The sequence below is a fragment of the Phaenicophaeus curvirostris genome, unplaced genomic scaffold (genome assembly GCF_032191515.1).
Source record: "Phaenicophaeus curvirostris isolate KB17595 unplaced genomic scaffold, BPBGC_Pcur_1.0 scaffold_551, whole genome shotgun sequence".
Lineage (NCBI taxonomy): Eukaryota > Metazoa > Chordata > Aves > Cuculiformes > Cuculidae > Phaenicophaeus > Phaenicophaeus curvirostris.
The window spans coordinates 1-14,983 of NW_027207104.1; the positions used below are offsets into that span (position 1 = coordinate 1).

The following is a 14,983-nucleotide window of genomic DNA, read 5'->3' on the forward strand; positions in this document are numbered from 1 at the left end:
GCTCCTCGCTCACCCGCTTGCTGATCTCCCTGCCGAGGACACGCCCCCCGGTTAGCCACGCCCCCTCCCCTCAAACCACGCCCCTTCCCCCTCAGACCACGCCCCCTTCCCCTCAGACCACGCCCCCTTACAGAGCCACAACCCTATATAACCTCATCATTATCACCAAGCCACGCCCCCTCCGTTAGGCCACGCCCCCTCCGTTAGGCCACGCCCCCACAGAGACACCCCTATATAACCCGCCTTTCCCCTAAGCCACGCCCCCTTCCTTAAACCACGCCCCTTTTATAGACCCAGGCCCTATACAAAGCCTTTACCGCCAAGCCACGCCCCCTTGTTAGCCACGCCCCCTCCCTCAAACCACGCCCCCTCACAGGCCCTCACCCCCTATATAGAGCTGCCTTCCAGCTAAGCCACGCCCCTCACTGAGGCCACGCCCCCTTCATCAAGCCACGCCCCCTAGATAGCCACGCCCCTCCCTCAAACCACACCCCCTTACAGGGCCCCGCCCCTATATATAGCCGCCTTCCCGCTAAGCCACGCCCCCTCTGTTAACCACGCCCCTTCCTCAATCCACGCCCCATATAATCACACCCTGTCTGTCAATCAAACCCCTCCCAAGCCACGCCCCCTCCCTCAGGCCACGCCCCCTCCCTCAAGCCCCGCCTGTCAATCAAACCCCTCCTCAGCCTCCTCAGGCCACGCCCCCTCCCTCAAGCCACGCCCCTATACACACGCCTTTACCACCAAGCCACGCCCCCTCGCTTAGGCCACGCCCCTTCACATATCTCAACCAAGCCCCGCCTTTTTCCTTAGGCCACGCCCCCTCCCTCAATCCACAAAGCCCTGTCTGTCAATCAAACCCCTCCCAGGCCCCGCCCTCTCAGGCCACGCCCCCTCAAGCAGCAAGGCCCCACCTGTCAATCAAACCCCTCTTAGGCCCCGCCCCCTTCCCTCAGGCCCCGCCCCTCCCTCAAGCCACAAACCCCACCTGTCAATCAAGCCCCTCCCAGGCCCCGCCCCCTCCCTCAAACCCCAAAGCCCGGCTGTCAATCAAACCCCTACAGGCCCCGCCCCCTCCCCAGGCCCCGCCCCCTCCCCATAGGCCCCGCCCCCTCCCTCAAACCCCAAAGCCTGGCTGTCAATCAAACCCCTCCCCATAGGCCCCGCCCCTTCCCCATAGGCCCCGCCCCTTCCCCATAGGCCACGCCCCTCCTCATAGGCCCCGCCCCCTCCCCATAGGCCCCGCCCCTTCCCCATAGGCCACGCCCCTCCTCATAGGCCCCGCCCCCTCCCCATAGGCCCCGCCCCCTCCCCACAGGCCCCGCCCCCTCAGGCCCCTCACAGGACGTTGTCGAGCCCCTTGGGGCGGATGAAGATGGCGATGGGGTGGAGCTGGGCCGCCTGCAGCCGCCGCACCGCGTTGGCCGACACGTCCAGGATGCAGTGTTTGCCCTGCACGCGGACACCCCCTCAGCGCCCCGTGTCCCCTCCTGTCCCCTCCCCGTGGTCCCCAAGCCCCCCCTGGGTCCCCTCCCTGGCCCCCGGCCCCTCCCCGTGGCCCCCCCGGCCCCTCGTCCCTCTGGTTCCACCGCCCCGTGTCCTCCCCTCGGCCCCCCCCTCTGGCCCCGTGTCCCTTTCCCTCTCTCCATGTCCCCTTCCCGTCCCTTCTGTCCATGTCCCCTCGTCGCTGTGTCCCCTCTTCCCTCATCCATGTCCTCAGGTCCCCTCTCTGTCCATGTCCCCCACTTCTCCTCCCTGTCCCCTCCCTGTCCCCTCTATCCCCCTATATCTCCTCCCTGTGTCCCGTGTCCCCTGTGTCCCCTCCCTGTCCCCTCCCTGTCACCATATCTCCTCCCTGTCCCTGTGTCCCTTTGTCCCCTCCCTGTCCCCTCTAGCCCCCCACATCTCCTCCCTGTCCCCATGTCCCCTCTATCCCTGTTGTCCCCTCTATCCCTGTCCCCGTGTCCCCTGTCCCCGTTGTCCCCTCCATCCCTGTCCCCATTGTCCCCTCTATCCCTGTTATCCCCTCTATCTGTTTCCCTGTGTCCCCTCTATCCCTGTCCCTGTTGTCCCCTGTCCCCTCTGTCCCCTCTATCCATGTCCCCTCTGTCCCCTCCATCCCCCCATCCCTGTTGTCCCCTCTATCCGTGTCCCCATGTCCCCTGTCCCCTCTATCCCCCCATATCTCCTCCCTGTCCCTGTGTCCCCTGTCCCCTCTTTCCGTGTCCCCTGTCCCTGTTGTCCCCTCTATCCCTGTCCCCATTGTCCCCTCTATCCCTGTCCCCATTGTCCCCTCTATCCCTGTCCCCATTGTCCCTGTTGTCCCCTCTATCCCCTGTCCCCGTTGTCCCCTCTATCCCTGTCCCTGTGTCCCCTGTCCCCTCTTTCCGTGTCCCCTGTCCCTGTTGTCCCCTCTATCCCTGTCCCTGTGTCCCCTGTCCCCATTGTCCTCTCTATCCCTGTCCCCATTGTCCCCTCTATCCCTGTCCCCATTGTCCCTGTTGTCCCCTCTATCCCTGTCCCCATTGTCCCCTCTATCCCCGTCCCTGTGTCCCCTGTCCCCATGTCCCCTCCATCCCTGTCCCCGTTGTCCCCTCTATCCCTGTTGTCCCCTCTATCCCTGTCCCCGTGTCCCCTGTCCCCTCTATCCCTGTCCCTGTGTCCCCTGTCCCCATGTCCCCTCTATCCCTGTCCCCGTTGTCCCCATGTCCCCTCCATCCCTGTCCCCGTTGTCCCCTCTATCCCTGTCCCCGTGTCCCCTGTCCCCTCTATCCCTGTCCCTGTGTCCCCTGTCCCCATTGTCCCCTCTATCCCTGTCCCCGTGGTCCCTGTTGTCCCCTCTATCCCTGTCCCTGTGTCCCCCGTCCCCGTTGTCCCCTCCATCCCTGTCCCCGTTGTCCCCATGTCCCCTCCATCCCTGTCCCCGTTGTCCCCATGTCCCCTCCATCCGTGTCCCCGTGTCCCCTGTTGTCCCCGTGTCCCCCCCCCGACCTGCTCGGCGACCTCCCTGACGGACTGGACGCTGGTGCCGTACAGGTGGCTGTTGTACTGCCCGGCCTCGATGAACTTGTGGCCCTGGATGTCCTTCTCCATGCGCTCCCGCGACGCCACAAAGTGGTAATCGCGCCCGTCCACCTCGTAGTCGCGCTTGGGCCGCGTCGTGTCTGCGGGACGCGGGGACGGACGGGGGGAGGAGAACGTGGGGATGGTGGTGAGGACGTGGGGATGGAGATGGGGACGTGGGGATGGAGAAGGAGAGGAGAACGTGGACAGGGTGGTGAGGACGTGGGGATGGAGATGGGAACATGGGGATGGAGAGGGAGACATGGGGATGGGAAATGGAGAGGAGAACGTGGACATGGTGGTGAGGACGTAGGGATGGAGATGGGAACACGGGGATGGAGAGGGAGACATGGGGATGGGAGATGGAGAGGAGAACATGGAAATGGTGGTGAGGACGTGGGGATGGAGATGGGGACGTGGGGATGGAGAAGGAGAGGAGAACATGGAAATGGTGGTGAGGACGTGGGGATGGAGATGGGAACATGGGGATGGAGAAGGAGAGGAGAACGTGGACAGGGTGGTGGGGATGAGGGGATGGAGATGGGAACGTGGACACAGGGATGGGAAATGGAGACAAGGACGTGGGGATGGAGATGGGGACAGTGGGGATGGAGACGGGGACATGGGGATGGAGAAGGAGAGGAGAACGTGGACGGGGTGGTGAGGATGTAGGGATGGAGACAGGGACATGGGGATGGAGAAGGAGAGGAGAACATGGACGGGGTGGTGAGGACGTGGGGATGGAGATGGGGACAAGGACATAGATGGGATGGTGAGGACGTGGGGACGGAGAGGGGGACACGTGGATGGACATGGGGACAGGGACACAGGGATGGGAAATGGAGACAAGGACGTGGGGACGGAGAGGGGGACGTGGGGATGGGAAATGGAGAGGAGAACATGGAAATCGTGGTGAGGACATAGGGATGGAGAGGGGGACACGGGGATGGAGATGGGAACATGGAGACAAGGACATGGGGATGGAGATGGGGACGTGGGGATGGAGAGGAGAACATGGAAGTGGTGGTGAGGATGTAGGGATGGAGATGGGGACACGGGGATGGAGATGGGGACAAGGACATAGACGGGGTGGTGGGGACATGGGGATGGAGAAGGAGAGGAGAACATGGATGGGGTGGTGAGGACGTAGGGATGGAGATGGGGACGTGGGGATGGAGACGGGGACGTGGGGATGGAGATGGGGACGTGGGGATGGAGACGGGGACGTGGGGATGGAGACGGGGACGTGGATGGGGTGGTGGGAACGTGGGCATGGAGAGAAGAACATGGACAGGGTGGTGGGAACGTGGGGATGGAGCCGTTGGGATGGAGCCGCCATCAGGGTGAAGACACAGAGACACGAGCCCATGGACGTGGGGACGGGGGGGGTGTCCCCAATCCCCTCCTGGTGTCCCCAACCCCCCCCAGGTGTCCCCAACCCCCCCCAGGTGTCCCCCCCAAAACTCACGGGGGACGCAGGAGCCGAACTTGTCGGGGAACTCGGAGAGGAGGTCGTCGTTGACGCGGTCCTTGGTGGGGCCGAGGATGATGATGGGGCGCGCGTAGTGCACTGGGGGGGGGTAAAAAATGGAGGGGGGGGGGTCAGGGGGAGCCCCCTGAATCTTGGGGACCCCCCCCCCCAAAAATAACCTCCCCCCCCCCCTCACCTTCCATCTGCGTCACCGTCTCGTAGCTCAGAACCGTGTCCTCGCGCCCTGGGGGGGGGTAAAAAAATGAGGGGGGGGGTAAAAAATGAGAGGAGGGGGTAAAAATGAAGGGGAGGGGGGTAAAAAATAAGGGGGGGGGTCCAGGACCCCAAGAAATGGGGGGAAAGCAACTGAGAGCCCCTAAAAAAGGGGGGATCCCAACCCCTAAATCTATGGGGGGGGCAATTGGGGGGGCATTAAGGGGTAGGGGGGGCAATTGGGGGGGCTGGGAGGGCAATTGGGGGGGTCTGGGGGGCATTTTGGGGGGGCAATTGAAGGGGTAGGTGGGAGTCAATGGGGCAATTGGGGGGCCTAGGGGGCAATTTGGGGGTCTGGGGGGGCAATTAATGAGGGTTGGGGGGGGTCAAGGGGGTAACTGGGGGACTCTGGGGGGCAATTGGGGGTAGGAGGGGGATTGGGGGGGTCTGGGGGGGGCAATTAGGGGGGTCGGGGGGTAACTGGGGGGGGGTGTGACACCCACCTTGTGCTCCGGATCCTGGTCCCCGGTCCTGGGGGGTAAAAGGAGAGTGAGGGGGGGGCGGGGGGGCAGTTGGGGGGGGCAATTGGGGGTGAGGGGGCAGTTATGGGGGGGTCCCTCACCTTGGCCTTGAGCCGCGTCCACTCCCGGCGCTCGACCCTGGGGGGGGGGGAAGTGCTCCCAGTGACTGACCAGTGCCCCCCAGTGCCCCCCAGTGCCCCCCAGTGCCCCCCAGAGCCCCCCAATCCCCTCCCAGAGCCCCCCAATCCCCTCCCAGTGCCCCCCGCTCACTCCCAGTGCCCCCCAGTGCCCCCCAATCCCCTCCCTGTGCCCCCCTATCCCCTCCCAGTGCCCCCCAATGCCCCCCAATCCCCTCCCAGTGCCCCCCAGAGCCCCCCAATCCCCTCCCAGTGCCCCCCAGAGCCCCCCAATCCCCTCCCAGTGTCCCCCAATGCCCCTCAATCCCCTCCCAGTGCCCCCCAATCCCCTCCCAGTGCCCCCCAGTGCCCCTCAATCCCCTCCCAGTGCCCCCCAATCCCCTCTAGTGCCCTCCCAGTCCCTCCCAGTGCCCCCCAATCCCCCCCCAGTGCCCCCCCCCGCACCCACCGGCGCTTGCTGGGCACGAAGCCGATGTCGGGGGGCTGCCCGGGGGGCAGGACGACCCGCGCCTGCCACCACTCGTCGTCCGAGGCGTCCAGGACGTGGAGGACGGCGCCGAAGCGGAAGCTCAGGGCCTGGCTGAGGAACCCGCAGTCCTTGGCCTTCTCCGAGTCGAACAGCGCCCTGGGGGGGCCAAAAACAAAAAAAAGGGGGGGTCAGGGATCCCTAGAACCCCCTAAACCCCCCCTGGAACCCCCCAGCACCCCAAAAATCTCCCTCTGAGCCCCTAATGTCCCCAGCAGGGCCCCCTCGGCCTTCTCCGAGTCGAACAGCGCCCTGGGGGGGCCCCAAAACAAAAAAAAGGGGGGGTCAGGGACCCCTAGGAACCCCCTAAACCCCCCCTGGGACCCCCCAGCACCCCAAAATCTCCCTCTGAGCCCCCAGTGTCCCCAGCGGGTCCCCTCATGTGTCCCTCCCCCCCCCCGCCCCCCCCAAGGCCTCGAGTCAAAGAGCAGCTGGGGGGGGGGGGGGGCACAAAGAGGGGCTCAGGGACCCCCCCCCGTGTCCCCCTCATGTCCCCTGGGACCCCAATTGTCCCCTCAAGGACCTCCTGGTCCCCCCCCATGTCCCCAACGTCCTGTGACCCCCGTGTCCCCAAGGTCCCCAAGGTCCTGTGACCTCCCCAATGTCCCCAAATATCCGCTATGACCCCACGCGTCCCCGATGTCCCCGATGTCCCCTCAGTGTCCCCAACGTCCCCTCTCAACCCCAGACCCCCCCAGCCCCCATGTCCCCTACACCCCATGTCCCCAATGTCCCCAAATATCTGCTATGACCCCAAATGTCCTCGATGTCCCCAACGTCCCCGACACCCCCGATGTCCCCAGTGTCCCCTGATGTCCCCAACGTCCTCTCTCAACCCCAGACCCCCTCGTCCCTCCTCGTCCCCTACATCCCATGTCCCCAATGTCCCCAAATATCCGCTATGACCCCAAACATCCTCAATGTCCCCAACGTCCCCGACACCCCCGATGTCCCCGATGTCCCCAGTGTCCCCTCAGTGTCCCCTGATGTCCCCAACGTCCCCTCTCAACCCCAGACCCCCCCGTCCCCCCTCATCCTGTGACCCCCATGTCCCCAAATATCCTCTATGACCCCAAACATCCTCGATGTCCCCAACGTCCCCAATGTCCCCAACGCCCCCAGTGTCCCCTCAGTGTCCCCAACGTCCCCTCTCAACCCCAGACCGCCCATCCCCCCATGTCCCCCACATCCCGTGTCCCCAATGTCCCCAAATATCCGCTATGACCCCAAACATCCTCAATGTCCCCAACGTCCCCGACACCCCCGATGTCCCCAGTGTCCCCCGATGTCCCCAGTGTCCCTTGATGTCCCCTCGGTGTCCCCAACGTCCCCTCTCCACCCCAGACCCCCCCGTCCCCCCTCGTCCCCTACATCCCGTGACCCCCACGTCCCCAAATATCCGCTACGACCCCAAACGTCCTCGATGTCCCCAACGTCCCCGACACCCCCGATGTCCCCAATGTCCCCTGACATCCCCTCAGTGTCCCCTGATGTCCTCTCGGTGTCCCCAATGGCCCCTCTCCACCCCAGACCCCCTTGTCCCCTACATCCCGTGACCCCCATGTCCCCAAATATCCTCTATGACCCCAAACGTCCTTGATGTCCCCAACGTCCCCGATGTCCCCAACGCCCCCAATGTCCCCTGATGTCCCCTCAGTGTCCCCAACGTCCCCTCTCAACCCCAGACCCCCCTGTCCCCCCTCGTCCCCTACATCCCATGACCCCCATGTCCCCAAATATCCACTAAGACCCCAAACATCCTTGATGTCCCCAATGTCCCCGACACCCCCGATGTCCCCAGTGTCCCCAGTGTCCCCCGATGTCCCCAGTGTCCCCGACCGGACGTAGAAGCCGCGTTTGGGGTCCCCGCGCAGGGAGGCGCTGCCCGAGCCCAGGCTGCTGCTCAGCAGCTGCTCCCGCAGGTCGTGGATCTTGGCCTCGAAGCGGCTGTACTCTGCGGGGACACGGGGACACTTGGGGACATCGGGGACATCGGGGACACGGGGACGTCGGAGCCGGCTGGGGACCTCGCGGGGAGGTTGGAGACACGGGGACGTTGGGGACACGGGGACAAGAACAGGAGGAGATTCGGGATGGGGACATTGGGGACACACGGGGACGTTGGGGACACGGGGACATGGGGACAAGAACACGAGGAGATTCAGGATGGGGACACAGGGATGTTGGGGACACAGGGACACGAAGAGAAGGACGAGGCTGTGGGAACATTGGGGACAGGGTCATGGGAGACACTGGGGATGTGGGGACATCGGGGACAGGGACACTGGGGACACCGGGGGATACTAGGACAGGGCTGGGGACACTACGGGTCATTAAGACAGGGCTGGGGACACTTGGGGACACCAGGGACAGGGCTGGGGACACCAGGGACAGGGCTGGGGACTCTTGGGGACACCAGGGACAGGGCTGGGGACACCAGGGGACAGGGCTGGGGACACCAGGGACAGGGCTGGGGACTCTTGGGGACACCAGGGACAGGGCTGGGGACACCAGGGGACACCAGGGACAGGGCTGGGGACTCTTGGGGACACCAGGGACAGGGCTGGGGACACCAGGGGACACCAGGGACGGGGCTGGGGACTCTTGGGGACAGTGGGGACACGGCTGGGGACACCAGGGGACACCAGGGACGGGGCTGGGGACTCTTGGGGACAGTGGGGACACGGCTGGGGACACCAGGGACAGGGCTGGGGACAGTTGGGGACACCAGGGACAGGGCTGGGGACTCTTGGGGACAGGGCTGGGGACACCAGGGACAGGGCTGGGGACTCTTGGGGACAGGGCTGGGGACACCAGGGACAGGGCTGGGGACTCTTGGGGACACTAGGGGACAGTTGGGGACAGGGTCTCACCTTCAGGCTGGTACTGAGAGACAGAGGGACCAGGCTGGGGACACTTGGGGACACCAGAGACAGGGCTGGGGACAGCAGGGGACACCAGGGACAGGGCTGGGGACACCAGGGGACACTAGGGACAGGGCTGGGGACACCAGGGACAGGGCTGGGGACACCAGGGGACACTTGGGGACAGGGTCTCACCTTCAGGCTGGTACCGAGAGACACGGGGACCAGGCTGGGGACTCTTGGGGACACCAGGGACAGGGCTGGGGACACCAGGGGACAGCTGGGGACAGGGTTGGGGACAGTTGGGGACAGTCTCACCTTCGGGGCGGTACTGGGCCACGATGGTGACACTCTGTCCCGCGTTCTTGAGCGCCAGAGCCGCCTGCTCGTGGGTGGCACCGCGGAGGTCCACCCCGTTCACCTGGGGACACCGCGGGGACACGGAGGGGGACGTCACCATGGGGAGAGGACACGGTCGGGGACGAGGATGGAGATGTCACCGTGAGGAGGGGATGGGGTTGGGGACGAGGATGGGGACGTCATCATGAGGAGGGGACGGGGTTGGGGACAAGAGGAAGGGGACAAGGATGGAGATGTCACCATGGGGAGGGGACGGGGTTGGGGACAAGAGGAAGGGGACACAGTTGGGGACAAGGATGGAGATGTCACCGTGAGCAGGGGACAAGGATGGGGACGTCACCACGGGGAAAGGACAGGGTTGGGGACAAGAGGAAGGGGACACGGTTGGGGATAAGGATGGGGACGTCACCGTGAGGAAGGGACGGGGTTGGGGACAAGAGAAAGGGGACAGGGAAGGGGACAAGGATGGAGATGTCACCATGGGGAGGGGATGGGGTTGGGGACAAGAGGGAGGGGACACGGTTGGGGATGTCACCATGAAGACGGGACAGGGTTGGGGACAAGAGAAAGGGGACAAGGAAGGGGACAAGGATGGGGATGTCACCATGAGGAGGGGACAGGGTTGGGGACAAGGATGGAGACGTCACCATGGGGAGGGGACAGGGTTGGGGACGAGGATGGGGACGTCACCGTGAGGAGGGGACAGGGTTGGGGACAAGAGGAAGGGGACACGGTTGGGGACAAGGATGGAGATGTCACCACGGGGAGGGGACAGGGTTGGGGACGAGGATGGGGACGTCACCACGGGGAGGGGACAGCGATGGGGGTCACAGCACCTGGAGGATGACGATGGCGGGGACGGGGAGGTGTCACCATGGTCAGAGGGACGGGGACAGCGATGGGGACGACAACGGGGACACGGTCACTGCGGGAGGAAGACGGGGACGGCGCCGGGGTCACCTCCCGGCGGGGACAGCGAGGGGGACACGTCCTCATGGTGGGAACCGCAGGGATGAGGACGGGGACAGGGCTGGGGACACATTTTTATGGTGGCAATCATGGAAATGAGGACAGGGACAGGGTTGGGGACACATTCCCATGGTGGCAACCATGGAGATGAGGATGGGGACAGGGCTGGGGACACATTTTTATGGTGGCAACCAGGGATATAAGGATGGGGACAGGGTTGGGGACATGTTCTCATGGTGGCAACCATGGAGATGAGGATGGGGACAGGGTTGGGGACAGGTTTTCATGGTGGCAACCACGGGAATGAAGACAGGGACAGGGTTGGGGACACGTTTTTATGGTGGTAACCACAGATATGAGGATGGGGACATGTCCCCTGGGGTTGAGGACACATTTTTATGGTGGCAATCATGGAAATGAGGACAGGGACAGGGTTGGGGACACATTCCCATGGTGGCAACCAGGGATATGAGGACGGGGACGTGTCCCCTGGGGTTGGGGACACGTTTTTATGGTGGCAACCAGGGATACGAGGATGGGGACAGGGCTGGGGACACGTTCTCATGGTGGCAACCACAGAGATGAGGATGGGGACAGGGCTGGGGACACGTTCTCATGGTGGCAACCACGGAAATGAGGATAGGGACAGGTCCCCTGGGGTTGGGGACAGGTTCTCATGGTGGCAACCACGGAGATGAGGATGGGGACAGGGTTGGGGACATTTTCTCATGGTGGCAACCATGGAGATGAGGATGGGGACAGGGTTGGGGACACGTTCCCATGGTGGCAACCATGGAGATGAGGATGGGGCCGGGGCCGGGGCCGCGGTGGGGACTCACGGAGAGGATCTGGTCCCCCTTGCGCAGTTCCCCGCTGAGGTCGGCCGGGCCGCCCGCCAGGATGAAGGAGATGAAGATCCCTTCTCCGTCCTCTCCGCCCACGATGTTGAAGCCCAAGCCCGTGGAGCCTCGGTGGATGACGATGCGACGCGGCTCCCTGGGGACACGGGGACAACCCGGGGCTCAGGGGACACCCCGGGGCTGGGGGGACACCTCTGGAGCTCCTTGGGGACACGGCGGTGGGGCAGGAGGTCACCACCACCCCGCCGGGCCACCTTGAGGGACACGAGGAGGCCTGAGAGCCACCTCAGGCCACCAAGGGGCCACCAGGGGACATGGGGACGTCGTGGTTGGGCACAAGGTCCTTGGGGACATGAGGATGGAGCCACCATCCAAGGATGAGCCCTTGGGGTCACCTTGAGGGACACCTCAGAGCCACCACGGGGCCACACCAGGTACCTGGGGACATGGTGGATGGACAGAAGGTCCTTGGGGACATGAGGAGTCCCCAGGATGAGCCCTTGGGGCCACCTTGAGGGACATGGGGACACCTCAGAGCCACCTTAGGCCACCACGGAGCCACCTTAGAGCCACCAGGGTACCTGGGGACATCGTGGTTGGACAGAAGGTCCTTGGGGACATGAGGACGTGCCCTTGGGGCCACCTCAGAGCCACCAAGGCACCTGGGGACATCATGGATGGACAGAAGGCCCTTGGGGCTGGGGCCACCAGCCCAGGATGAGCCTTGGGGGCCACCTTGAGGGCCACCTCAGAGCCACCCAGGTACCTGGGGACATCATGGTTGGACACAAGGTCCTTGGGGACACGAGGACACCCCGGGACGTGCCCTTGGGGCCACCTTGAGGGTCACCTTAGAGCCACCATGGGGCCACACCAGGTACCTGGGGACATCATGGATGGACAGAAGGTCCTTGAGGACATGAGAACGTGCCCTTGGGGCCACCTCAGAGCCACCTTAGAGCCACCCAGGTACCTGGGGACATCATGGATGGACGGAAGGTCCTTGGGGACATGAGGACGTGCCCTTGGGGCCACCTTGAGGGCCACCTTAGAGCCACCAAGGTACCTGGGGACATGGTGGATGGACAGAAGGTCCTTGGGGACATGAGGACGTGCCCTTGGGGCCACCTCAGAGCCACCAAGGCACCTGGGGACATCGTGGTTGGACAGAAGGTCCTTGGGGACACGAGGACACCCCGGGACGTGCCCTTGGGGCCACCTTGAGGGACACCTCAGAGCCACCTTAGGCCACCAAGGTACCTGGGGACATCATGGATGGACAGAAGGTCCTTGGGAACACGAGGACACCCCGGGATGTGCCCTTGGGGCCACCTTGAGGGCCACCTCAGAGCCACCCAGGTACCTGGGGACATCATGGATGGACAGAAGGTCCTTGGGGCTGGGGCCACCAGCCCAGGATGAGCCTTGGGGGCCACCAAGGGGCCACCTCGGGGGCCACCTGAGGGTCCCCACAAGGCCACCAAGGTACCTGGGGACGTCATGGATGGACAGAAGGTCTTTGGGGACATGAGGATGTGCCCTTGGAGCCACCTCAGAGCCACCTTAGAGCCACCAAGGTACCTGGGGACATCATGGATGGACAGAAGGTCCTTGGGGACACGAGGACACCCCGGGACGTGCCCTTGGGGCCACCTTGAGGGACACCTCAGAGCCACCATGGGGCCACACCAGGTACCTGGGGACATCATGGATGGACAGAAGGTCCTTGGGGCTGGGGCCACCAGTGCAGGATGAGCCTTGGGGGCCACGGGGCCACCTCGAGGGCCACCTGAGGGTCCCCACAAGGCCACCAAGGTACCTGGGGACATCATGGATGGACAGAAGGTCCTTGGGAACATGAGGATGTGCCCCTGGGGCCACCTTGAGGGCCACCTTAGGCCACCCAGGTACCTGGGGACATGGTGGATGGACAGAAGGTCCTTGGGGCTGGGGCCACCAGCCCAGGATGAGCCTTGGGGGCCGCCACGGGGCCACCTCGAGGGCCACCTGAGGGTCCCCACAGGGCCACCAAGGTACCTGGGGACGTCGTCGTCGGGCAGCAGGTCCTTGGGGCCGGGGGAGAAGCGCCGCGGCGAGGTGGGCGTCATGGCCGGCGGGAACTCGGGGCCCAAGAAGCTCTGGGGCCCCAGGTCGGCGTCCAGGTGAGCCGAGTAGGCTGGGGGACAACGGGGGACACCGCCGTCACCGAGGGGGACGTGGAATATGGAGGGTCCCGGGGTCCCCAGGGCGTCCCCGAGGCTCACAGCTGGTGACGTCCGGCGGGGCGTAGGTGTCCCCGAGGAAGGTGGCGGCCGGCTTGGCCACCCGCAGGTAGACCACGTCGTAGGTGTTCTTGAGCGCGGCCACCGCGTCCTCGTGCATCACGTCCTCCAGGCTGACGTTGTTCACCTGGGGACAGCGGGGACACGGGTGTCACCAGGGGGTCCCCAGCCCCGCGTCCCCAGCGTGTCCTCTCCAGGTGGACGGTCACCTGGGGGTCCCCAATCCCCGGTGTCCCCATGTCGCCAGCTTTATCTCCAGCCCCACTGTGTCCTCTCCAGGTTCATGGGCACCTGGGGACATCGGTGTCACCAGGGGGTCCCCAATCCCCGGTGTCCCCACGTCCTCATCTGTATCTCCAGCCCCATCGTGTCCTCTCCAGGTTCATGGTCACCTGGGGACCTCAGGGACACAGGGACATTAGGGACATTGGTGTCACCAGGGGGTCCTCAGCCCAGGGTCCCCGTCCCCAGCCCCACGTCCCCATCTGTATCTCCAGCCCCATCGTGTCCTCTCCAGGTTCATGGGCACCTGGGGACGTTGGGGACACAGGGATGTTGGGGACATCGGTGTCACCAGGGGGTCCCCAGCCCAGCCTGGTGTCCCCGTCTTTGTGTCCCCCAGTGTCCCCATGTCCCTCACATCCAGGACCTTGTCCCCATGTCCCCATGTCCCTGTCCCCCTGGTGTCCCCATGTCCCCAAATGCCACTCACACCCAGGATCCTGTCCCCATGTCCCCTGGTGTCCCTCACATCCAGGATCGTATCCCCATGTCCCTGTCCCCCTGGTGTCCCCATGTCCCCTGGTGTCACTCACACTCAGGATCGTGTCCCCATGTCCCCATGTCCCTGTCCCCCTGGTGTCCCCGGGGGTCACTCACATCCAGGATCTTGTCCCCATGTCCCTGTCCCCCCGGTGTCCCCAAATGCCACTCACACCCAGGATCCTGTCCCCATGTCTCTGTCCCCCTGGTGTCCCCATGTCCCCTGGTGTCACTCTCATCCAGGATCTTGTCCCCACGTCCCCATGTCCCTGTCCCCCCGGTGTCCCCAGGGGTCACTCACATCCAGGATCGTGTCCCCATGTCCCTGTCCCCCTGGTGTCCCCATGTCCCCTGGTGTCACACACACCCAGGATCGTGTCCCCATGTCCCCATGTCCCTGTCCCCCTGGTGTCCCCATGTCCCCTGGTGTCACTCACATCCAGGATCGTGTCCCCATGTCCCCATGTCCCTGTCCCCCTGGTGTCCCCATGTCCCCTGGTGACCCTCACACCCAGGATCGTGTCCCCATGTCCCCATGTCCCTGTCCCCCTGGTGTCCCCGTGTCCCCTGGTGTCACTCACACCCAGGACCTTGTCCCCATGTCCCCATGTCCCTGTCCCCCCGGTGTCCCCAAATGCCACTCACACCCAGGATCCTGTCCCCATGTCCCCTGGTGTCACTCACATCCAGGATCATGTCCCCATGTCCCCATGTCCCTGTCCCCCTGGTGTCCCCGTGTCCCCAAATGCCACTCACACCCAGGATCTCGTCCCCATGTCCTCACGTCCCTGTCCCCGCAGTGTCCCCAAATGCTACTCACATCCAGGATCGTGTCCCCATGTCCCCATCCCCCTGGTGTCCCCATGTGTCACTCACACTCAGGATCGTGTCCCCATGTCCCCACGTCCCTGTCCCCCCGGTGTCCCCGGGGGTCACTCACATCCAGGATCTT

The 14,983-nt window shown here is 64.6% G+C and overlaps 1 protein-coding gene across 1 annotated transcript in view; it reads right to left on the bottom strand.

Moving 5' to 3' along the window:
• Positions 1 to 3: 3 nt before the first annotated feature.
• DLG4 (discs large MAGUK scaffold protein 4) overlaps positions 4 to 14,983 on the bottom strand; it is a gene marked incomplete at its 3' end in the record, with an annotated part of 32,639 nt that continues 17,659 nt past the window's right edge. The window contains exons 10-22 of the mRNA XM_069883083.1: positions 13,252 to 13,396; positions 13,025 to 13,163; positions 10,967 to 11,123; positions 9,117 to 9,219; positions 7,774 to 7,888; positions 5,857 to 6,033; positions 5,373 to 5,409; positions 5,254 to 5,281; positions 4,734 to 4,781; positions 4,535 to 4,636; positions 2,995 to 3,167; positions 1,346 to 1,455; positions 4 to 29 (exon numbers count right to left, since the gene is read on the bottom strand). Of these exons, the coding sequence (XP_069739184.1) occupies positions 4 to 29; positions 1,346 to 1,455; positions 2,995 to 3,167; positions 4,535 to 4,636; positions 4,734 to 4,781; positions 5,254 to 5,281; positions 5,373 to 5,409; positions 5,857 to 6,033; positions 7,774 to 7,888; positions 9,117 to 9,219; positions 10,967 to 11,123; positions 13,025 to 13,163; positions 13,252 to 13,396 (1,360 nt within the window). The remainder of the gene's footprint in view (positions 30 to 1,345; positions 1,456 to 2,994; positions 3,168 to 4,534; positions 4,637 to 4,733; positions 4,782 to 5,253; positions 5,282 to 5,372; positions 5,410 to 5,856; positions 6,034 to 7,773; positions 7,889 to 9,116; positions 9,220 to 10,966; positions 11,124 to 13,024; positions 13,164 to 13,251; positions 13,397 to 14,983) is intronic.